The sequence below is a fragment of the Nyctibius grandis genome, chromosome 7 (genome assembly GCF_013368605.1).
Source record: "Nyctibius grandis isolate bNycGra1 chromosome 7, bNycGra1.pri, whole genome shotgun sequence".
NCBI classification, from domain to species: Eukaryota; Metazoa; Chordata; class Aves; order Nyctibiiformes; family Nyctibiidae; genus Nyctibius; species Nyctibius grandis.
In genome coordinates, this window is record NC_090664.1 from 40,555,580 (window position 1) to 40,581,223 (window position 25,644).

Sequence of the window (25,644 nt, forward strand, 5' to 3'; positions counted from 1 at the left end):
TGTTGTGTCAGTCCATTTACTCAGCAATTCATTTTTCCTGAAGGTGGGATACCTCACCAAGCATCACTCACTTTTGGAGCTTCCCCTTCATCTTCTCAGTATGGTTCTTGCCATAGAGCGTGGGCCTGACGCATGAGGGCAATAAAGAACTAATCCCAAAGAGTCCTTTTAGAGATCTCTTATTTGCTCAGTTAAGAACATATATTTTTCCCTGAAATATGTCAGAGGATACAGCCATTTCATGAGCCTATTATGAAGGACCAATAATCTGCAGGGCTCTGCAGGGCGTGCAGTTTTTTGCAAGGCATGGTAAACCAGCGCAGACTTTGGCAAACAGATTGTGCAGAGCAGGGCATGACCCAGCTGGCTGGACATGAGCCACCTCTGAATCAAAAGCCCTGTAGCTCTGCTGGGCAGCACTCTGCTCTCAGCAACATTGCATAAGCTTGAGCACAGCTCCCTGAGACTGCAGTCGGTGCTGTGCCATCATTTAAACATAGAAGGAGCACAGGTTTGTCTGCAAAACATTGTGCAGATGCAGCTGGAGTCTATCAACAGACTATTCTAAATTCAGGTGCAGATTTTGCATAGATATAAGACTATAGTTTTATTTAAGCATATTTCACCAGATACATCTGTTGAAGACAAAATTTTGATTTTAAGTGTGAATTCATATTGCTCTGTGGAGCCTCCAGAGAAATAGAATCACCAGCAAGGACAGATCCTGTACAGGTTTCTCTGTGTTGCTTCTTTTCCATTTGTCACTTTTAATGCTATATGTAGCTGCTGGGAGGTGTACAGCTGTTCCCACCTTCACCTTACAGAAAACTTGATTATTTTTAGTGTTTTCTTTACACCCAGACTAAGGCCAGCCCTTTTCCTGTCACTTCTTAGTCTGTAGATGATTCTCCAACCAGTTTAGGCAGAGAGTTCAACAGGGCATCATGAGTCACAGTTCCCTTTCCATGGTATTTTTGGAACTATCAGAAATCTTTTAAATACATTCTGACAATTTGAAGAAGAAAACACTGCAGTTGCCTCATTTTGATTTAACTGAATCTTGAAAGATAAGCAGGGGGTGTGAAGGAGAATGCACAGAAACAACGCTGCCTTGACTCATTTTCTTGTCCGTACTGGGTTGATGTTTCTGGCCTTTAGCTGCTTGAATCGCTTGTTGAGCATGACTGTAAGATCTAATGCCTCCAACAAATAATTTCTGAACAGAACAGAGAAACGTGGTTATTTCAGTTCACAATGTCTATGTGCATGACGATAATGAAATTTCAGCATTGATGTCAACAGCACTGATGCGGTTTTTATAAGTGGTTGGAGTTTTAGCAAGTGAAGCAGTATAACTGCCCTTGAGGGGTCTGTGCCCTTTGACAGCAAAGCAGAAAAATATTGTGCTCTGCAAATTTGCCACTCTGCTGTACTCTTGAGAATGGAGAATATAATCTGGTTTAACAAGCACTAGTGTTCTCATAATGTCAGCTGAAAAGGATTACAGGAGAATCAATTTTATGTAATTAAACTTCCCTGGCATAAATAGAGCTAATTTACTTAAAAGAGAAAAAAATAGAAAAAGAAAAGTCTTCATGACTGGAGCATTCCCCTCCCTTCCTGCAAGGCACTTGTTGATTTCCTACATTAAATGAAAAACAGTAATTGAAACAAATCTTGGGAAATATCACTCTCTCACTGATACGGAATAGCATTTTAAAAGAAAAGTGTATTCAATGTGTAACAATTCCACCAGAAATGGAAAGCATAATTTGACAGATGTCTTGTTTTGGGTCTTCCTTTGGCAATGGAAAAAATAGAACAGCAAAGCTGACATAGTCCTGCAGTTCCTGCATCTTTCCCTCATGTGCATGTTGACAGGTCTTTCTCAAAGCCACAGAATCACAGAATGTTAGGGATTGGAAGGGACCTCGAAAGATCATCTAGTCCAATCCCCTTGCCGGAGCAGGATTACCTAGATCATATCACACAGGAACGCGTCCAGGCGGGTTTTGAATGTCTCCAGAGAAGGAGACTCCACAACCTCTCTAGGCAGCCTGTTCCAGTGTTTGGTCACCCTCACCGTAAAGAAGTTTTTCCTCATATTTATGTGGAACCTCCTGTGTTCCAGCTTGCACCCATTGCCCCTTGTCCTGTCAGTGGATGTCACTGAGAAGAGCCTGGCTCCATCCTCATGACACTTGCCCTTTACATATTTATAAACATTAATGAGGTCACCCCTCAGTCTCCTCTTCTCCAAGGTAAAGAGACCCAGCTCCCTCAGCCTCCCCTCATAAGGGAGATGTTCCACCCCCTTAATCATCTTCGTGGCTCTGCGCTGGACTCTCTCTAGCAGTTCCCTGTCCTTCTTGAACTGAGGGGCCCAGAACTGGACACAATATTCCAGATGCGGCCTCACCAGGGCAGAGTAGAGGGGGAGGAGAATCTCTCTCGACCTGCTGACCACACCCCTTCTAATACACCCCAGGATGCCATTGGCCTTCTTGGCCACAAGGGCACACTGCTGGCTCATGGTCATCCTGCTGTCCACTAGGACCCCCAGGTCCCTTTCCCCTATGCTGCTCTCCAACAGGTCTGTCCCCAACTTGTACTCATACATGGGGTTGTTCTTGCCCAGATGCAGGACCTGCCTAAGGGAGGAAGAAACTGCTCCATTACTGGCACCTGGGTGAGGACAGGCCATTCTGTCACCCTTGGGGAACAATTACAGGCAAGAGAAATTGAAAGAAGTACCAGATGAAGTGCATTCATGCCTGCAGTTCCATCATTCAGATCTTGATTGCACTCACAGTTTAGGAGGGCATCATTTGCCCATTTCTTTCAGGCCTGGCAATCAGTAACTGATGCCAAGTGGGTGCCTGCTTGGCTTTCTGCACCTGCATCCCACATCAGTGCACAGCCTGCATGACCTGATAGCACCCATGAAGTAGGTGATATTCGTGGAGTGGGTACAGCCCATTCAGCTCCGCAGTAAATCTTACTGTGGGAGTTCAGAAGACTCATAGCTTGCCCCATCAGCATGATGTTCATTCATTCTAACTTTCCGTCTTGATGCAACTGCCCTCTTTTGCCTGTCCTCTGTTCACTGTATATTCAAGTTTTTGCCTGGGTAGAAAACACCCATCTGCTTTTACTCAGGCTATATGTCCAACTGGCAAAATTAAATAAAGGATTTCCCTGGTCTTGTCTGAAATTAAGGTAAAGAGTGAGTGTGTTTCACACAAAACAGTTTCCCTGCTGTCTCAGTTTACCAAGGTATATGTTCCATGTGTTTGAGAGGTACCTTCCTACCTATAGTATCAAGGGGAGTGAGGTCATATCAGGAGATCTGATTTACTTGGTAGTCTTTCTGTGCTTGTGCCATATTGCACATCTGAGCTTGATTTAGTTTGTGAACTCTCAGTTTCCCTTTCCCTGATTATCCTCCATCTCATAAAGCTCTTATAACTAATGTGGATTGTAAACCTTGCATTTTTGCTGCTTTTGCTTTGTTTAGCAATGCCTTTACTCTTGGATAGAGAATGACCCAAGTCTGGTAATTTTCTTGCTAATTTCTATAAGTCTGCGTAAAGTTTTCTTTGGTTTGATTAAAAGAGAAGAGAAATTTCAGTTTCAGACAAACTTAATTGAAGTTTAACCCTGACAAGAAAAAGATTTGAAATTTTGTTTCTTTATTTTGTACGATTTTTTCCTGTAGAGTCCAAGAAAGTTCTTCTTGGTCAGGATGTATTCCACATACCCCAGTGGTTCTTTAGCACTTTGCTCTACAGTGTGACCATCTCAGCCAAGCTTTAGAGCATTGTCATTACTAAGTTAGAAATATTTCCATCCTGAATGCTTTGTCTGCATCATCCTTGCCATACTATTTCATCATACACCCCTGGTTTTGTTCTATCCATAATTTTTATCTATCTGGGTCATTTTTCTTTTTGCAGGTAAGTGCCAGAGTTTGACTGTTATATGCTTTATAAATATGTTGTTTTTTCCCTGTAGTGCATAGCTCCACTCCTGCAGCTGATGTAGGGGTGCGATCAAGCAGGGATCTGTACACTGAAAAAGTTCTTCATGGTATCAGTTGTGGGATCAAACCATAGATTTTGAATTTTCAAGTGTAGGTGTTCTGTACTAAAAATATGTAACAGGAATAACTGTCGTGTTATTCAAACATTTGTGTGTTTGAATTCAGAACAACGGGAATCTGGAATGTTTGGGCTGAATTGCCTTCAAGAGGGTTACAAATGCGAGATGTGCTCTGTGTTTTCTTACATCAGGAAATTGCATGTCTTTCTTTTCTAGATTTGAACGTATTCATACAAAGAAAGGGAACTACACTAAGTCACTAGTTTCAAACCAGGAAGAGGTTGATGATTTAGCAACCTTGGAGGTACTGGATGAGGTAAGAAACTCCTTTTTCACATTTTCCTGAAGAGGGGTAATCACATATTAAAACACAATGTTGTGGTGTTGATTTCCAAGTTCAATTATATTGTCACACTTCAATTGTGTAAGTGTACTATGACATTTTACCAGTTTATAACAAATATTTTAGATGAAATTTGCTGTGTCAGGAATGGTTCCAACTCAATGCTAAAACACTCCCTGCAGTTAAAGTCTCAGACTGAGCAGTATTGTAGCACCATTTGCTTAACAGGATTTATATTGCTGGATTTTATTACAGTTAAATACCTAGTTTGTAATGATGTGTTAACCTGAAATTGGTCCAGGTCCAAGAACAAGCACCTTCTCCCCTGTTGCTTGGACATCTATAGTTGTCTGAAACTAGCTTACCATACTGTCCTAGGCTGAGTTCTCACTGACTTACTTTGGTGTGGAGATGCATTGAGATCAACTTATGTTAGCTGAGGCTCTGAACTAACAATGCCTGCTGGTGAACTTTTGACAAAATTATTGATACAAATCTCACTGGTTTGTCAAAGTTTGAAAATGAGTCCACTAGGAGCCGGGTAACATGCATAAGGAAGGGGGGAGGTCTGTTGTGTTTATGCTTTAAGCTTCAAAACCAGAAAGAATCAGGCCACAGCACATTATCTGCAGGTCTCAGAGGCCATCAGTGGTTGTAAACAAACTGTCATTCTTCCTTTACCTATCAGGCTCTGCATAGACTATGATTCACATTCTCCTATCTTTAAAACTTCTCTGATATATTGCATCTTTGTTCAGTCCAGAATACTAAATGTGGCTCTTGAGCTAGTACACTACATAATGCTAACAGCCCACAGAACGTCTTCCATCATCCAAGAACTTAGAGTAGCTTAATGTTTAGTTAAATGCTTAGTTAACGCTAATCCAGACTTCATCTACTGCACAAAACTCAGATGTAAACATTTTTTTTATATGGAATAGCCATATGCTAGCAAGACTGGTTTTTATCTTTTGCCATGAAGCATATAAACAATCTGAGCTAAAAAGAAGATTAAAAAAAACAAACAAGCAAAAAGTTTATCCCATTTCCTCAGAGGTGGAGCATTCTCTGGAAAGTCCTCATGAAGCCTCCACCTAAAGGCATCATTTGACTTTGTGATATTTTACTAAATCCAATACAGTTTAAAACTTCTTGCACATATGAATGGCAGCTTCTCAGAACTGTCTCCTTTCTTCCATTCAAACTTCTCTTCCAGTTTAGAAAGGCCCATCAGAAGGCCAAAACTGGAGACCTTCTAGGATTTTGGCTATTGGTGCAAGAAATAATTTCAAAAAGGGCAGAACTTCCCATAAATAATTCTGTAATGTAACTCTGGTTATGGCCAAAAGCAAAATACCATTCAAAACTGAAAAGGGAAGAGTTTATTAAGACAATGGAAAACCAAGGTTTTCTCCTTATGCTTTCCTGTGAAGGAAATGTAACCTCTTCAGCTGTTGAGAATTCAGGTTTTAAGTGCATTAAGCAGAAAACAACGGACAACACTGTGAACAGATGGATGGGGAGGGAAAGCAATTCTTTCTGTAGTCCTCCGCTGCCTCTCATTCTGTTCAAGTGGGAATAGGGCCTAAATATTTTCACATGTACCTCAGAACATTCTCCAGGCTGGTTTGAATTTCTTCAGCCAGATCTATGTCCACTTTTGATTGGAAATCTAACCAGACACTTTGCATACTCAGCTCTATACGAAGAAGAAGTTGAGGGAAATTATGTCAAGAAATTGGGTATGCCACTAATGGGCCCGACTTTTTTCTTGGTTCAGGGAGAACTGGCTCTGCAGAAGCAAAGAACAATCACAGCAGAGATTGGTTGTTAATATAGAAAGATACCTGATTGGTTACATTAATAGGATACAAACAGTTGAACATCTGAGTCTTATCATAACTGAGAGTAATGTTAGAGTAGCTGTAACAGCAGTTATGAGTTCAAGCATATGGCTCTTGCTTGATGAGTTACATGAAGCTGTAGTGTTAGAAATGAAGACAGGACTGTCTCATGGAAACCTTTGATTCACTGAATTAAAGCAGTAATTATTAACTCATTTTTCTACAGCCGCTTGGGGATCTGTAAGTATTTATTGTTCAAAGTGAGTTTGGACAGAAGAAATTAGGAATGCTAGTGTGTTTGAAAGTGTTACTCGCTTTTGATCAGGATCAGTTGTATTCCTGACTATTAATACCTTCCCTCTCTATCCTCACTCATTGTAACTATATAAATATTTTATACATTTTCCTAATATTCTTTTTTTTTTCCATATGATTCAATGTTCCTATTCTTTCTCCATCAGAATACAGTAGCAGAGCAGTTGCAGAAGGGTTACGCCAAGGATCAGATCTATGCCTATGTTGGGGACATTCTCATCGCTGTCAATCCATTTCGGAACATAGATATTTATTCTTCACAGGTGTGAAAATCTAGGTTTGGTTCTTTTAAACTAGCACCGATTTCCATTAAAATATGAATTATAATTTGTGTTAAGTATAAAGTAACATTCTTGAGATTTACTTCCGTTCACTCTGAAAAACAGAATTACCAATACAGTTGTCCCTTCAAGTGCATGTTGACACACATCCTTATCATGTGCTGAATTTCAGCACAGAAGTGAGAAACTCCAAAAAATTTAATTTCTGATATCTTTATGTCTATAGTGTAGATTTTGTCTGTATCATATCTAAAGTGCAAATAGCTATATCTGAGCAAGTCATCCATTGTAATCAATGGAGAGAAATAGGATTTTTGAGGTGATTGTTCTTCTAGTGACTTTCAACGTTCATTCTAGGACGAGATAAATTGTGCTAAACTTTATGAGATTTGTTGACTAGAACCCCACAGAGTGTAAAGGCACTAGCTGCCCATAGTAACTAGTTCAGAAGTGCTATCTGTACAGATAAGTGCATTTGTTCAGGTGTATCTTACCCCTCTTTGTGGGAGGGAGCATTCCTTCTCCTCCACTTCCCATGGAGAACTTCTGTGAATGGCTGAGGGTAGGAGCTGGGGGCATTTCCTCCCAAGAGAGCTGGGGAAGCCACAGCTATTTAATTGATCAGACAGTTCACAAAGCAACCCTGTAAAATTTTGACTTTTGTGAATTTGCCTCCCCATTATACAAAAGGGGATAGATATGAAAGTCTGGTCATACAATATTTTGGTATTATTAATTATCATATGCTACAGGTACAGAAAAGATCTTAAGTTTTGACATCAATATCATGCAGAAATACTAAGAGGATGTGAAGTACAAATAAAATGAAATTATAAGCTGGTCCTTGATGTCTGGCAACATTAAATTTCCTTCTAATAATTTGAGTTTCATAGCATAATCAGGGCTGACATCATACAAAATTGTGGTTCATCAGTTTTAGCAGTTCTTATAGTACTAAGTACGTACAGATTCATGGTATAGTGAGTGCAGTAACAGCTCACTCAGAAAACATCACTGCTGGTAACCTCAGCATGCTGTACGCTAATCTGAAAAGAAAACTAAACTCTGATAAGATAGTACAAAAAAAAGAGTTGTTAAGGGACACGGATAATGTTTTCATTTTTCTTACACTTAGCATTCCAAACTGTATATTGGAGCCAAACGGACTGCCAACCCTCCTCATATATTTGCTGTTGCTGACATAGGTTATCAGTCCATGGTGACGTACAACTCCGATCAGGTAAAGATGAGGTATCTTAATTATATCATTTGCTAGGCTGAGAGATATGTAATGAGCTCAGGCTCATGCTCTTGTTCTTTGCAGTGTATCGTTATTTCTGGAGAAAGTGGAGCTGGCAAGACGCAAAGTGCCCATCTTCTGGTTCAGCAGCTCACCGTCCTGGGCAAGGTATGTTTCAAAGGGGATGCCTCTGTAAGGCTTTGCTATCTTAGGCCTGATTGACTGTACCTATGGACAGGGCATTGGTAGCGGGGCAAGACTGTAATATATTTTCAAAAGAACTTCTGTAAGATCAGATTGAAACATGATGCTGATGGTTGGAAATATTTTGGGGATTCTGCAAGGAAGTACCCACTGCAATGAGGGCTGTGACTTCTTCAGTACATCCTTTGTTTAACAGAGTGTCTTCAAATCACCCAAACTGTACTAAATAAAATCCTCTTCTAGCTTTTCACCTCCTTCCACAACCAGATTGCTGTCAGTGGTACACAGTCATTCTGGTTTTGTTTAAATAAAATGCCACTTTTGCATGTCCCAAGTGAGATGCAAGCAAACTGATCTCTTGGTATGGTGCAACACAGCAGTAAGCAGATACTAACAAGGATCCCAAAAGCAGGCTGGCTGTCTCAGAGTGCTGGACCACAGAAATTGATTAGTTCTGGTGTTGTCGTTATCATTATGTGTGTTATCTCTTCCAGCCAGCCATTAGTTCTGCAGATTGCTATATTGCTATTCTGACAGGTTTCATGGTATATACATGCCTTTTTTCCCATATGAGTCACGTGGGAATGGCTGCCCTCATGATGTCACGCTTCACAATACCAACTAGAAGAAGAAAGAAACACTTAAGAATGAATGTATTTAAATAACGACTGATAATTTTAAGCAATATCTTTTTTTCATACCCAGGCTAATAACAGGACTCTACAGGAGAAGATCCTCCAGGTGAATAACCTCGTAGAAGCATTTGGAAATGCAGGCACTATCATCAATGATAACTCGAGCAGATTTGGAAAATACTTGGAAATGAAATTCACTTGTGGTGGCACTGTAGTAGGAGCTCAGATTTCAGAGTACCTCCTTGAAAAATCCAGAGTTGTCCACCAGGCAGTGTAAGTATAAAAATGATACTTGACCTAATTTGGGGTTTACAGAGCAGGCCTACAATGCAGGAAATTACCTTGGGACAAAACACAAAGATGAAAAAGGTACTGGGTTCTTTTCTTATAAATTATGTACAAATAGCTTATAAATCTGTAAGCTAGCTGAAAACTACTCCCAATTTTTTTTTCATTGCCTTCTGGGTTAGTTAAATCTCATAAAAATGTATATGTGATGTATAAAGTGTATTAGAATGCATAAAGAACTAAAAACTTTCTGATAGTTCAGTTATAAATTTCTTTGTGGAATTTTGAAGTAATTTTTTAGTATTGCGTTAAGTATATCACTTTAATTTAATTCCTCTATGTTTCCTCTTGTATTGTAGCTTTTATTTGCAAAGTGCTCATTTTCCATTTTGGGGTATCTAGTGGGATTTAGTTATAAAGGGTTATGGACCAAATGCAGTATAGCTCCATCTCTGTCATGTGTGTATCTCATAATATAAAATGACAGAAAAATTAAATGGCATTCCAATTAATTTAAATTATTGAAATGGATTTTCTATCCTAATATATAGCACATCCAGATAAAAAATATTTTGGCAACTCTATTTCTGCCATAATAACAATAGGAAAAACCAAGTTTGAGACAAGGAATGTTGTCACTGATTTAAATTTTTCCACTTGCTGATCTCTTACTCACTTTTACTCTTTTTGTAGTTCTGCATGACCTTGTTGCATGTTGCAGATTTGTGACATGAAGAACATCTAAGTATCACTTGGAATGTTTCAATAAACAATTTAAAGTTAGAGGCAATTTTATGAAAAAGTGGTTTTTTCCCCAGTTGAACATAAAGCACAAAACCTGCTTTTTCAGAATAAAATCAGCTTTTTGCTTAACATATCAGTTTTTCAGCTTTTCATGGGTTTGTTCTGTGGCTGTCAGTTTGTATTTATATTTAGCCACATGCTAAGACAAGAAGTTGGCAAACCATTTATGTGCCTCAAATGCTATTTAGGTGTTTAGATGTCTGCATTCACAAAAAATGCCGCCGAATTGTTTAGCGTGAGAGCCACTATGGGAGGTTAAATTTTGAGGTATGAACTTCCAAGGGCACCTGAAGCTCTTTGTGTCGTGTGCTCTCCTCTTTACTGAGCTCTCTGTATGGCTGGTCCATACAGCCGTGCCAGGGCAGAGAATTGGCATTCAGGTACCTGCATTGCAAGGGCAGTCTGTTCTGCTCTTCTGGGAGAACGTGACTCCCAAACTCACATGGAGAGCTAGGAATGACTTTTTGAAGAAAACCAGTGACCCAGAAGATGGGAGGCTCAAGTTCCAGACCCACTTCAGCCCAAGAGATTTTGAACCTACAGGTTCCCCTACCTTTCCAAGAGAATACACAAACCATCAGGACACAGTGAAGTTTCAGAGAGCGTGCAAAGCATGGCTATGCAACCTAATGGTTAAGACACTGAGGGGGAAGATAATGGGATCTGCTCCTACTCCTTAAATTGATCTTGTTTTCTTCTACTGACTGTCCGCAGTAAAATATGCAAACTAAGTTGACACTGGACTCTGATCTCGGCAACCCCCACACACAGAGAGGAGGGCACTGGGGTCTGATCCCATTTCACAGAAGCGTGTAATGGTGCTCCTGAGACAAACGCCTCAGCTCATGCAGAAACCAGGGATTTGAACACAATTCCTTTTTGCTGTTTCATAGTGACTGACTTGGCCATCTCACGGTTCAGTGGTGGTTGCAAATTTCCACCTAAGCATCCAGTTCTTCCTCATGTGCACAGGAACCTTGGATGTGCAAATAAACCTTCTGTCCTGGGTTTGGGCACCTCACTTTCAGGCAAAGCATGCCAAGTCATAAAGCCCTTTGCCGAATGTCTGCTTATGTGCGTTCCTGGTTCAGGGCTAAAGGATGCAGCAGATATACTGGATTCAGTGAATTGGGAGTGTATAGCTCTCCCATGTTCAGAAGATTTTTTAAAATAACTGGAGGTTAAGCAGCCCATTTAATGCAGGTGTGTGAGCAACATGCAAGTTCTCACCCAGCATCTACCAATTGCATCAAAGGCAAAGCAGCATTTAGCTGCTTGTAGCACTGAGCAGCCACCCTGGCACCTTCAGAACAAACACACAATGGCACAGAAAGGGTGTTCACTTCACAGAAACTTGTGTAATAAAGCGTCTTTCATAGTCCTCTGTCAGTTTGCATGAGCCTTGCCTGTTATTAAAATAACATGTAATAATAGCACGTATGTCATCAGTAAATGTAACATAGTTACATTACTAAACCAGTTTGTTGTTTCTATTGTTTCAGAGGCGAGAAAAATTTCCATATTTTTTATTATATTTATGCTGGTCTGGCAGAAAAGAAAAAACTGGCACATTACAAACTGCCAGAATATAAACCTCCCAGGTAATGCAGTTTATTTTTACATAAATTGATTACTAAGAAATGCAGTGGTGTTGAATTCTCAACCTCATTTACATTCTAACTCTGTATCTATCAATTCTTTCAGATATCTGCAAAACGATCATTTCAGAATAGTGCAAGATTTCATGAACAATAGCTTTTATAAGTCTCAGTTTGAATTAATTGAACAGTGCTTCAAAGTCATAGGTTTTACACTGGAGGTGAGTGCTGATAACCCCTTTTTTGGGGTGAACTTTAATGGCTACCTTAATCAGGAAAAACTTATATAAAGCATTCAAATAATCTCCCTTGTTATTTTCTTCCTTTAGCAGTAGTGTGTTTATGTTTTAGGATATTGCATGGTCAACTTACTGTTATATTTAGTGTTTCAAGGCATTGATAAACTAATAAAATGGTATTAGTCAACAAGACTGAAATCAGTGAACACAGCACAGCTGAGTAATTGGGAAAAAAAGGCTTTTGCAAATTAAATGCATGGAAAATGATGTTGTAACTATTTATTAGCCTATAATTTTAGGCCTGTGCATATAAGCCTCATCTGTTTTAAGATGAAGTCCATGGTGAGAGTTCTAAAAATTCATTGACTTGATCTGAGTTTTGATGAACTCAATACATTTTCACAACTCCAGGGGCAAAGTTGAATGAAGTTTTTACATCCCTTTGGAGTGAATCTCATCACTAAACATTAACTGAACCTATTCTTTCTTTATGATCTCCTATCATTGCTCTGCTGGCCATTAAACCCCTCTCCTCAGGCTATCTTTGGCATAATTGAAATAAAAGCAGGCCTCTGGATTTATAAAGTAGGGTGCAAGGGAAGGAAACCCCATCCTGCACCCTAGTTCTCTCTTCTTAGGAGAAGTGGTGCATCACAGCTGTCGTTTACCACTGACTTTGTTTATCACAGATGATAGTAGGAGTATGATCCATACAGTATCTGTGAAATATAGCAATAGTGCTGCAGAATGGATGTATGTTTTAATTTCTTTGACAAAACTGCATGTTGTAAGGAGCTTTTCACAGAAAATTACTCACTTCAATTGAATATTTCTGTCTTCCCTCAAACTAAATATTTGAATAGCTAGCAGAACAGATTTATACACCTATTCTGTTCCTCCATACTCATTTTGCATTAAGTTGTAGTAGTAGTGGAGCTCACAGTCTTTTTTCTCCTCTACGTGCTTACTCACAGCTGCACTTAGTAATATCACACCTGCAATACCACACATCCTTTCACACCTGTACTTTCACCTTTCCAGAAGCAAGTGGAAGGATATGCACAGTTCAGCACTGATAGCAGTTTTGTCGCAGCACCAGAGACCTTGATAAGTCCTAATTTACACCATGAAAAGCAGCAAGTCTGGTTTTGTTCCCAGGTCTTTTGTTCACTTGTATGGCTGGAAACAATAATCCTGATCAGCCAAAAGATAAGACCTTCCTTACATATTGAAGATCCAGTTAGAACTAGGTCAGTGGCCGCATTGTGCAGTTCTAGCATGGATCTTCACTTCATTAACTCAGCAAGCCACCGTGAGCTGAATATGTGAAGAATTACCCAACTGTAGAACCCCCACAGTTTCAGAAGCAGGTTGACTACCATAGGCAATCTGACTGAGGTTACATGTGAGCTCCATTCATGTTAGCCTATCTTACATTCGCCATAGGGTGAATTAGTCTGTCTGAGGCTGTGTTTGCAAGAGTCAAGGAACAGAGAAGTCCTTTTCCTCCACTGAGGTTCTGTTACAGGATATATGTGCAGAGATAATTTATTTTCAGTGAGAAAAAGATACTGTAAGACAATGAGTTCCTTTTCTAAGTTCGCTTTTTAGTACTGCAGCCTTAAGCTTTGACATTCATCCCAGCGCACAGAGGAGGTTCTTTATAAGCATGTTCCACGTTTTATTAGCAGAACACCTTGGACAGAATATCTTCTCCACTCCAATTAAAAACAAGACCTAAGCAAGGCTTTATTTCTTTGAAATTTGTTTTTCACTGTCTGGCAGGCTTTAATAGTAACTACTGTCAGTACTCCCTGTCTTAAAAACACACTATTTTATTTCAGGCTGCTTGGCAAAATTAATAGGAAAGGACTGCCTGAGGTGAACAATAATCATGCTGTATGAGACAGATCAAGCCAGATTTCAAACATACTGGAAAAGGGCACAAAAATGTCAGCAGCTATACATACTGTACAGTATAACGGCAGAAGTTAAGCTATCCATTTCTTTGCATTTCATCTGTGTCCCTAAGCTTAACATGAAAGTGATTGCTTAAAACCTAGGTAAACTGTACACCAATTATTCTGATCATAATTTTTTAGATTAAGCTTTTAGATTAATTTGTCTTGCTGTCACTGGAATAATTAATTTATTATCTGCTAGATTAACTCCTGAAAGTGTTGAAAACAAGATCATGTATTCTAGAGCAATTAAGGACTTTACCTGAGTAAATGATGCCTGACATGGTACCAAAAACTATTGAATAGTAAGGATAAAATGCTGTGCAATTATGAAAAGTTCATCATTATAAAATACCAATCAAATTTACAAAACTGGTTCTTATAAAACTACTATAAAACTGCTATTTATAAAATGTACAATTACTGCATGCCTCAGAATATATTGTATCACAGATTCCTAGTTTAAAACCTAGTCTGCTTTACAGGAACACCTCAGCATTTCTGAGTAGAAAATACTCAGAGATGATCAAGTATACTGATAAATGTTGACAGTTCAGATGAAAATTCACAGTTCCAATCTAAGTCAAACCTTCAGTGAAAGTATTATTTCATTAATTGCAAATATGATTTTATTTGTCATATATAAGTACTTAAAATCATTTACTGCATATATCCCTTCACTGTCAAGACTAATACTAGACCTTTTTCAAGGCAGAATTACTCTTCAGAAACTACTAAATAATTTTAAACTTAAATATGTTTAAGTAAAGTCCATACTAAAGTGCTTTGGTGAGTATGCAGCTCCTATGTGACATTTTGAAGGGTAAAGTGCTTTGCCAAATCAGAGATGTGAGGTCTCATTCTTCTCCCAGTCAAACTCTCTGATGACATTGGTGGGAGCTGTTGCAGACCTATTATTTGGAGTACCTTTGTTTCCATGATCCAACAAACATAGATGCATTTTTTTTTCATTTTTGTTGATCTAGGTATTACATTTTTAGGCACAGTTATGCTTGTAGACACAGTGAAGGGTGGATATAAATAACCTCTGAATTCCTTCTGTGTAAGAGGATTATGCTCACCACTGTTTTCTGCTTCCCCTACTCCATGTCAGTCCTGTCCTGTAGACAAGTATAGAAGAGAGATTAGGCTATAGTTTGTTTTGTCCTCTTTGGGTGTCTTACACTTGACAGACTATGCTGAGAAAAGTGTTCCTAAAAGTTGTGGGCGTGTGGCAGACAAGAGAGAGACAGTGATTGTTCCAGGCTTAGGAAACAACACACATGTGCCCATTGCACAAACCACAATGACAAATCTGTCTGTCTATTAAGTGTTGCGTCTTTTTTTAATATACTTTGCAGGAACTTGGAAGTGTGTACAGTGTCCTTGCTGCTATTTTAAATGTGGGTAACATTGAATTTTCTGCAGTGGTATCTGAACATATGATTGACAAGAGCAACATTTCCAATCCAGTAGCCCTGGAGAATTGTGAGTGTTTTTTCTTGATTTGAGATTGGTTTCGTTTAGTGTTTTGGTAGCAAATCTCTTTTATTGAAAGAGAGTTATCAATGAAAGCTGTATTCACATTGAAATTTTGCAAGAATAATTAAATGCTGAAGATAGATAATTCCAAGACCACCTGAATTCAAATGCAAAAAGAAGAAATTGTCCATGTTATGCACCTTATTTCACTAACCAGTTCACTGGCATTCAGGAAACATGACTAATACTGCAGATGCCTGAAAAGAAAATCTTTGGAATTTTTCCAAGGTTATTTAAACATTTGATGGAGAACGTCATTAACACGTTGAATAGTTTTTTCCCCAGTTTCTTTCTCAGATACTCATTACTTGTTCCCCATACATGACTGTTGAAGTATGGTATGGTTCACTAATTCTTTGGAAGAGATACCTTACATTATCGGCTGCAGGGAGGCAGAGGAGGAAGAGGGGCAAAGATTCTCAAGGAAGTTGCTACTCTTTCTTCGTAATTGCAGCTGGGGAGATAATGAAGTCTTCATGCTATCTTCTTATGCATTTTTCTGCCATAGATAGAAAAATATTGTGCAACTGGGAAAGAAGCACCCTTTTTTTGAGCAAAAGGAGGACAGCAATGACTTTTATGTATGGATTATAACTGAGAGGGATATTCAAACCTCACAACTTACATATTCCTGACGTAGTCACCTAGATTTCCTAGCATTTCCCCCTAGACAGTTTGGAGAAATAGCCTCCTTGATAAAGCAATTTAGAACCTAAAGGCCTCTGCTTTGACTCACTCATTGACTGCAGTGGAAGCTAGGAAGGCTGGTGACTAAATTAGATGCTGGCAGCTGTTTGGTGTGAACACCCTCATTAGTCATAGTTCCAAGACTTTGATTTGGTCCTTATTCATAATACGTTGCACTTGCAGCCTTGATTGCAAAAAATGCTTATTTTTCCTTCCAAAGTCTGCCTCTAAGCTGTGCCTGTGACCTTCCTTCCTAGGTGCATCCTTGCTGTGTATTCAGGCAGATGAACTGCAAGAGGCCCTCACCTCTCATTGTGTAGTGACTCGAGGAGAAACAATTATTCGTCCCAACACTGTGGAAAAAGCCACTGACGTCAGAGATGCCATGGCCAAAGCACTGTACGGGCGCCTCTTTAGCTGGATAGTCAATCGCATCAACACTTTACTCAAACCTGACAAACATTTAAGGTAAAAGAAGCTTTTCCAGAATAAAGAGAGATTTTCTGTGGGAATAATATTGTCTACTAGTGTTCTCATCTACTTTTTCTCTGCTACCTTTTTGTTTATGACACCAGCATGTTAACAAAAGAAGGTTTTATCCTATTCATAGTATGCAGTGAAAATACAGTAGATACGGATAGCACAGGTGTCTTGTGTTTTCCTGTCTGATCTTTACTCATTTAACCCTTTGTAAATTACATATTAACTACTTTTTCCTTTATACTATTTCTCCTGGTACGCAGAGTCAACTCTTGACATTTAGATCTTGATTACATAGGTCAAATTCTGCTCTTATTTGCACCCATGCTGTTGCTTCTGTTGCTATTGTTATAAGAGTGGTTTCATATATATGTGAGAGTAGTTTCCAAACACATTTGCTGAGGTATATGTCCACTCTACCCTTACAGGATCACATTTTGAACAAACAGACAAGAAAGATATTGGGAATGAGGATATAACACATTTTGCAAATTAATCAAAGAAGAAATGATGTGGCTTACATTGCAAATCCTATAGGTCAGGGCCCTGTATGGCTAGTGACAGCAGTGAAAAGGGGCAAACTTATAACTGCCTGAAGTGGAATATCAATAATAAATAGCTTTGGTTTGCAAATCTGGATTTTCTGGAATTTTTTTTTTAAAACATCAGAGGAAAGCCAAGGCTGCAATCCTAAATTTTGTCTAAACTTAAAAATATTTGGTTACAGCAGAGTAGCAATAAACAGAACTTTAATCAGTAAGTGCTAGGATAAAGTGCATATAGCACTGCCTGTTACAGAGCCCTTCTGAAACTGAATACTGATTGTGCTGGTGAAGAGGGAGCAAGTTTGATCTGAAATGTTCACTATACAAAAAAAACCCAGAAGTCTGCTTTGTTTTTGTGGTAGTAAAATAATTTGTATTTGCTATTTTTTTTATAATTAGCTCTGGGAAAGAATGAGGCAGACAAACTTCAGCAGTCTATTCACAAAAAATGTAATTTCCAGACAGATAAAATAGTCACCAAATTTAGGTTAAAATCAATAAATACCTTTGATCTCTCCACTTTGGAGATGGACTTCTCAAAGATGTTCAAGTACTATTCACGAGTATCTTGAGGCTGGTTCTTCAGATCTTATTTCCTACACTGTTTATGGGGGGGGAAAAAGTGGTTACAGATAGCCCCTCAGAGGGGTTTTATAGACAGAATGTGATTTATTCTTTTCAATTTAGCTATGAAAAAATGCTAGTGTCAACTTCAGTTTGATATAAAATTATATCCTTTTTTTCTAGTTGCAGAAATGACCATTTATCTCTCAGAATGCCTTAGCTAAAATTTCAAACTGAAGTTTTTACTAGTAGTACTTCTCTGGAACTTAACTGGTAATTTAAATTCATATCACCCTCCAGTACTTAAAGTAGTTATTTAGATGCATAAAAGGTCTAGCTATTCATTCTTTCGACTTACATGTTAAAATAAGTATTTTTAGTTGTTGTGAATAAATAATATGAAGGAACCATATTTAATGACAACAATCTTTAATTTTGAGATGCCTGATGAGTAAAGCCTGTTTTATTACGGGAGAAACAAAAAGAACTCCATGTTGTTCCTGTACTGTAGTCAGTTTTTTACAATAGAATGATAACTAGCAAATATAGGTTTAAAAATAAAATTTTAAATCCTCTATACACTTATCAATTGATTTAGTCATTATGTGATTCAGTGTATCTGGTCTGCAAATACAGTCATCTTTGATTTATGTGCATTTATTGTATTTCAAACAAAAATTGATTGTTATTTTAAGAGATAGCGGGTTTAGCAAATATTATCCTGTTTAACCCGCATACAGATTTGGCCTATTATTTCCTTTTGTGAAATAATAATGAAGCTAGTCACTGTAAAATAAAGATACAACAATAGAAAGTTTACTTAATCTTTGCAGTGGAAACGATGATGGTTTGAACATTGGAATTCTTGATATCTTTGGCTTTGAGAATTTCAAAAAAAATTCTTTTGAACAACTCTGTATCAACATTGCCAATGAACAAATTCAGTTCTACTTCAATCAACATGTCTTTGCCTGGGAACAGGTATGTGTTGAATATTTTGATAAAGCTTTACTATTGCTGAACATATAAAACCTTGTCTCAAGAAACTACACTGTTTCTTCTCCATAATAGGTTGTGAATTGCAAATTATAACAAATGTTTTCTGAGTATGTATTATGTGAAGCAGTGCTTGCTATTTGCAAGTAAAATGCCTACATAAAATGCATTAAACTTGAAGTTTACAGTATCTAAGTAACATAACACAGTGATAATCAGTTTGATGCAAATGCAATGTTGTTTTCTTGAGGAATAACATGAGTGAAGTAATGTATGATTCTACAATAAAAATATAAATGAGTGGTAACATAATTTTTGAAATGCAGTGTTCATAATAGCTTATTAATAAGCTTAATGAACACTGAAATTCCATTATTAAAAACTGAAAATCCTGCAATTATTTTGTTCTTATTCAGGAACTAGATCTTCTAAGCTAAATAATGATGGATTTAATCTAAATAATTTGATGTAAAACAGAGAAAAGGAACAAAGTTGTAATTATAAAAGTTTATGAACTTGAAGTGGAGAGTGAAAAACCTCAAAAAGATCATCTCAACTTTGTAAATAATTCTGTGAGAATTAAATTAACCATGTTTAAATCATTATCCAATATTGTTATTTGAAGAAATAACACATTTGGGGAGAATATTAATCTTGCTGAAAATAGAAATATTCCAGAATTCTGTATGAGCAGAAGAGTCATTCAAATTTTAGGTGAAATAATGCTTTCTCTGTTGTATTGAAATTACTGGGGTTTACGATACATAGACCAAAATCCTCCTGAATACTAACTGTAATTATTAGTAGAAAAAGAGTATTTTGTCAGTTTTAATCACTGCTTGTTTTAAGGACGAGACATATACAAGTTTGGAATGTGTCTGTGTATGCAGGTGTGTACCTGCATGTGTCAGTCTACGGGTGTATATATCTATGTGTAAAATGTTTTTTTTTAATATGGGTCAATGTTTTATCCTTTTTCCAATTATTTCAGGAAATGCTGTCCTGCAGTCTTAGACCTTGTACTTGGTTATATAGATTTATGTGGCAGATTTTCAGTCACAAGTATTTCCTTGTCTTTAATACTATCTAAAAGTCAGAAAGAAATTAGCCTGAACTACTATAATTACTTAGGCTGCTTCTTTCCAAAGTGCATAAATTCACACAAAAAGAGCAGTTGGTTAATGCTGTTTCTAACAGCTGGAAGTTGGAAGTAGCACAGACTGCAGCACCGTTATTTATTCCTGTCAAATCCAGGCACTGACCAGGTCCCATGGACTTGCGTACGTCCACTTTGCTCAAATGTTCACTAACTTGATCCTCCACCACCAAGGGTAAGTATTCCTTGCTCCAGGCTTTCCCTCTTGTCTCAGGGACCTGGGATTATCAGTCAAGACTCAGGCAAAGAAGCCATCGAGTATCTCAGCCTTTTCCATGTCGTCCACGCCTGTTTAGCAGCGGACCCACGTTTTCTGTAGTTGCCTTTTTGCTGCTGATGGACCTGCCTTGCTTTCCTAACCCTATCCCTGTACACCCAAATATTGTCTTAATATTCCTTCTCTTTTTTAATTGGACTTGGGTCCTGTTCAGTGTAATCTGCCTTTACTTGTTTCTAGATATGCTAATACAGAACATTTTGGCCAGACTTATATTAATGCAGAGGTTTGTGGTGTCACCATCTAGTAGGAACAGTTTGTTCTCCTGCATGTGCCCCGCTGCAGAGAGATCGGGGTGGTTATTTTGCTACTGAGGAGATGAGGGAAAAGATGAAACTCTTATTTGGATAATATACAGTTTACTCATTTCTCCTTGTAGGAAATTAGTATGACACTTACAGACCTTATGGAAGGGGAAGGTGATCTTTACAGAATCTCTAAGTATGTCGATTTGACCCACTCCCACTTATTCTCTCATAGATTTCATTGACTCACACCCACACAGGAAGCATCAAGATGTGTGTGTTCAAGTGGTCTGGCCAGGATCATTTGTGAGCAACACAGAGAATAAGGGACACCAACCAGCAAGTCTTCATCATGTCTCTTGGGTTTCTCTTGCTGAGATAGTTTTTGGACAGATCTCTCACCCTTTAGCAATCAGCAGTTGTTACGGGGCAGTTCTCTGCCTCAGAACCTTACTTATTTCAGCCTCTGTAATCTTTAGGCAAGGTCAGTATCTGGTTTTGTTTGTCTGGAATATATACATCATTATCCCTACAGTCTGTTTCCTTGGTGGGAAAAGGAAAGGCATATGTGATGCGCTGTAACCTTGCAGTCATCTTACAGTTGTCAGATTTAGAGGGTGTTCCACTCGCTAGCTGTCTGCGCTGTGTTTTTATGTGAGTGCAGACCTTCTGGTCTTGATGTAAACAACACTTTCCTTGATTTTATTGCTGTGAGCAAACGTTCTTCATTCAAATCACAGGCCATTCTTCTAAGACTTTCTTCTGGTGCTTATGCACACATTTCCATTAATATTTCATTTATAGCAGTGATAGTATTCCTATTATGAGTGTTCACATCCTGCCTGTAATACCAACCAAGTAAGATGCCTTCTTTAATTTACATGACACCACTACATCAGATTATATCAAGCTTCATTATATTAACTTGTAGTAGTCTCCAAAGATATTACTACGGCAGTGCAGAATGAGCAATGTAGATTAAGTTCGTGCAAGTGTGGGTGTAAATCCCCTGCTTTCAGAACCAGGAAATGACAAATGTAGTATTCTGCATTACAACCCAATTGCACAGGATGATTTGCAGTATGATTCATAGTCATTATATCACTTTTAACTTATCTATAATGTGGTTGTTCCAGTTTTACATCACAAGAACAGTCTTTGAGAAAGCAGGTGGCTTCAGAATCTTTTCTGTTCACTGTAAGGACTCTCCTGTGTTAGCACCAGTAATGTATTTTAATTGTAAATACAAGCCCTCCTTTCAGACAAATGAGAAGGATATTTGCAGGAAAATATAAAATATAATTCCTAAATTTTCTATACATGGAAAAAAAGAAAGTATCTTCAAAATTATAATGACCAAAATGAAGAGTTCAGCACATCATTGTTCTTGTTAATGATACAAAATATCACTTATGTAAATGCTGAACAATAGGATGACCCCGGCCCTTCGCTGATGCGTCTGCCTGACTTTACACACATGTAAGGGTTTGTGTCTTCAATACTAAAAGACAGGAGTTACGTTTAGAAGGCTGATGCCCACAGTCACTGAGACCTTTGCGTTGACTTTTCATTAGACCAAGCTGACTGTCATGCTGATGGAGCTATCCTGTTGCTGGGGACCCAGGCTAGTAGCTCTCCACAGCCCTGTGCAATGCCAGACAGACATGTCAGATTGCTCTGTGCTGTCTCAGAAATCTCTAACATGACACTGCATTGCACCCAGTGCAATGACTGGGGAATTTAATTTCTCACATACTTCCCCCAAGAGAAGGAAAGCTCACAGGTACGTTATTTCTTAATTTCTTTCCCTGTTTTGCCCAGTTCAATTCCATACCACATGCAATTAGATGAAATTTGGCATATCTAGTGGGAAGTGAAGGCCTAAATCAGTTGATTACAGTCTAGTTCTCAGCTAACTCATGTCAACCTAATAAGTAGTGATTATATAACTAGGGAAGGTGAACCATTTCTTGGCAACTTGAGCAATGAAGCCAAATAGTGAATGAACTCATAAGGCTAAATCGTACTTCCAGTGTTGCAGGTGATGTGTTTTTAGCATTGTCAGTGATTTATTTTTCTGTGTCTGAATCTGAAAACTGTTCGATTTGCTTCCTTGGAAGCATGACCTACAAAAATATGGCCTCAGAAGTGATAGGAATAGTAGGAAGGAACAGTGGTACTATCACCACCCGAGACGCAGGGTGTCTGTTAGAGCAGAGTGTCTGCGTGCCAACGTGGAGAACTCAAGTCAAAATTACGGGAATTTATTCTTTATTGTTGACTTAATGTTTGCATTTAAGAATAAAGGCTCTTAGGCCTGAATGCCATCTCCTTTCCCCAATTTAACAGAAAGGCTGAAGTGAGGAGTATAGTTAATCTAAAGCTAGTTTAGATTCCCAATAGTCAATGGAAACAAATAGATACATCTCTGTCTCCACTGACTGGGTGGAAATGTGGGCTCTCAACTTAGTCACTTCTTTTATGTGTCTATAGTTAAGAGGACTGAATGCTGGCACAAGCTTTCGTTCAGCTAATATTAAGCAAAGCGCAACTTTTGCACCTTCACCTTGCACCTTTTGCACAACATCTGTCCTTCAAGGTGTTTCTCTCACATGTAAGGTACTGATGTAAGTTAATTCTCTGTCAGCTCCATGATCTGCAGGCAACATTGGACAGCAGGACAGCAGCGTAGGGGAAAGGGACCTGGGGGTCCCAGTGGACAGCAGGATGACCATGAGCCAGCAGTGTGCCCTTGTGGCCAAGAAGACCAATGGCATCCTGGGGTGTATTAGAAGGGGTGTGGTCAGCAGGTCAAGAGAGATTCTCCTCCCCCTCTACTCTGCCCTGGTGAGGCCACATCTGGAATATTGTGTCCAGTTCTGGGCCCCTCAGTTCAAGAAGGACAGGGAACTGCTAGAGAGAGTCCAGCGCAGAGCCACGAAGATGATTAAGGGAGTGGAACATCTCCCTTATGAGGAGAGGCTGAGGGAGCTGGGTCTCTTTAGCTTGGAGAAGAGGAGACTGAGGGGTGACCTCATGAATGTTTATAAATATGTAAAGGGCAAGTGTCATGAGGATGGAGCCAGGCTCTTCTCAGTGACATCCCTTGACAGGACAAGGGGCAATGGGTGCAAGCTGGAACACAGGAGGTTCCATATCAATATGAGGAAAAACTTCTTTACAGTGAGGGTAACTGAACACTGGAACAGGCTGCCCAGAGAGGTTGTGGAGTCTCCTTCTCTGGAGACATTCAAAACCCGCCTGGACGTGTTCTTGTGTGATATGGTCTAGGTAATCCTGCTCCAGCAGGGGGATTGGACTAGATGATCTTTCAAGGTTCCTTCCAATCCCTAACATTCTGTGATTCTGTGACAACCTTCCCATTTATTTCTCATTTGTGATTCTTCCATAAAAAATAAAGGATGTAATGACAAATACCTAAAATATTTTGGAAAGTGACAAGTTTACTGTCAGTTGGAAGGATGCTACTTTTTGCATTAAATATATGCAATGTTTATTTTACTTCATATATGACAGTTTAATTTTCTACTTTAAGCTGGAAAAGGTTCATGCTGAATAAGTCTCCGGTGTTCCCATTTAAACCAAAGTGTCATCATACCATGTGCTCAGAAAAATGTCATTACATTTTTTTATTAAACATGAAGACCATTTCCTAATGCATTAAATAATTCTTTTGTTATTAAGTGAAACCAAGTTGCACAAGCTAATATTATCTAGTTTTGATCATAGAAAAGATACCATGCAATACCAAGATGAGATAGGAGCCCAAGTATTAATGTAACTCAGTCATTCCTTTTGACACCTCATCCATAGGAATACTTTCTATTGGATTATGCTTTAGAATTTCAATGAGCAGCTGCTATTTTTAGGAGCTTTCTTGTCAGAAAACATCATGGGGGATTACAGAATCCTATAGCTGATTCAGCTTATTAATTCAAACAAGATCTATTTCATTACAGTTTTATGAGGTGCATCATTAAAGCTTTTATCCTTGCTGCTTGTATCCTAATAATATGGTTGAAGACCAGCGTTGCATAAGAAAATGTAATACGGTATCTTATTTCTGAGCCATCTGTCATACTGGTGCCTGGAAGACTTGGTTATCAGCCACCCTCCAGCAGCCCGTGGGAAGTGATGGAGTGAACTCCTTCCATATCCCACTGGGCAGACAGCAGCATTACCAAAACCATCAGCACTGATGCTCATTCAGTTGTCGAAGTGCAGACACAAGAGACTGAATGGTCACATAAACTGCAGGCTTGGAGGTCAGGCCCCGTGCACTGGTCGGGCAGGGGCGGGGAGCAGATGTTGCTGTTACGGTGTAGTAGTACAGCTGTTACAGGCCTTCTTTTACTTCCAAGGAGAACTCTTTAATCAGGTCTCTGAACCAGCCCCTCTCACAAGCATTTGAAGTTGGAAAAACGTAATCATTAGACAGGTTGTCTGTGAGAACTTGTTTGAGGATGTCTGAGTGTCACAGAAACACCCTGATAGATTAATCCTGAGCAGTCTCTTCCCTTTTCCCCCTTGATAAATGTACTCTTGATAATCCTAAGCAGTAACAGCTGGTTTCATGAATGTAACATCTGTGGGAGGGTACAGCTGTAGCCCTCCCTTAAGCTGCCCCTACTCCAGTGTTATCTTTGGGAGATAACACGGACTCATTCCCTTCCTGCCACTAGCTTCTACAGGTATATAATTAACTTCTTGTCTGTATCAGTGGTACATTTATTACTCTCCTGTCTTGTCCTGCTACTCAGGTCATTGATTAAAACAAAAAAGCAAAACCTCACCTGTCCACTGCCCCAGGGGGGACATGAATGAAGTTAATGTTATGTGTCTGAGATGAGGAGCCCTCATGGGGCTGTAGGAGAGTTTCTTACTGCCTACACCCTTGTACAGGCATATAAACTGAGCCATAACCTATCCTTAGAGTGAAGAGTGTCCTGGGAAATTAGATCAGTCTGGGGTATATATTGTGTGTTCTCTTTCAAATGGATCAGCAGATTTATTTATTTGGGCCTCTATTTCCAGGACAGTGTAACTGATTTTATTAATTTTGCTGTTTCTTTCTGGCTTAGAGATTAAGAGGTATGAAGTCTCATAACATGTGCTTTTCTGCTGTATATGGCAGTTAACTTCTTTTCGAAACGCTCAATATATTGCCTTCTTCACTCATTCAGACTCAAGTGAATGACACATAAGGAGAGGTCTTTCAGGGTTAGAGGTCTTTGAACTCATTAATATTAGCCGTCATTCATGTTTATGATACTCTCTC

At 38.8% G+C, this 25,644-nt stretch overlaps 1 protein-coding gene across 2 annotated transcripts in view; it reads left to right on the forward strand.

The window, feature by feature from the left end:
- MYO3A (myosin IIIA) overlaps positions 1–25,644 on the forward strand; it is a 135,877-nt gene that overhangs the window by 63,129 nt on the left and 47,104 nt on the right. For both annotated transcript variants that reach the window (XM_068405047.1, XM_068405048.1), the window contains exons 9-18: positions 4,318–4,417; positions 6,750–6,866; positions 8,020–8,124; positions 8,209–8,292; positions 9,034–9,236; positions 11,558–11,656; positions 11,760–11,874; positions 15,215–15,341; positions 16,340–16,550; positions 18,505–18,652. In XM_068405047.1, coding sequence (XP_068261148.1) covers positions 4,318–4,417; positions 6,750–6,866; positions 8,020–8,124; positions 8,209–8,292; positions 9,034–9,236; positions 11,558–11,656; positions 11,760–11,874; positions 15,215–15,341; positions 16,340–16,550; positions 18,505–18,652 — 1,309 coding nt within the window. The remainder of the gene's footprint in view (positions 1–4,317; positions 4,418–6,749; positions 6,867–8,019; positions 8,125–8,208; positions 8,293–9,033; positions 9,237–11,557; positions 11,657–11,759; positions 11,875–15,214; positions 15,342–16,339; positions 16,551–18,504; positions 18,653–25,644) is intronic.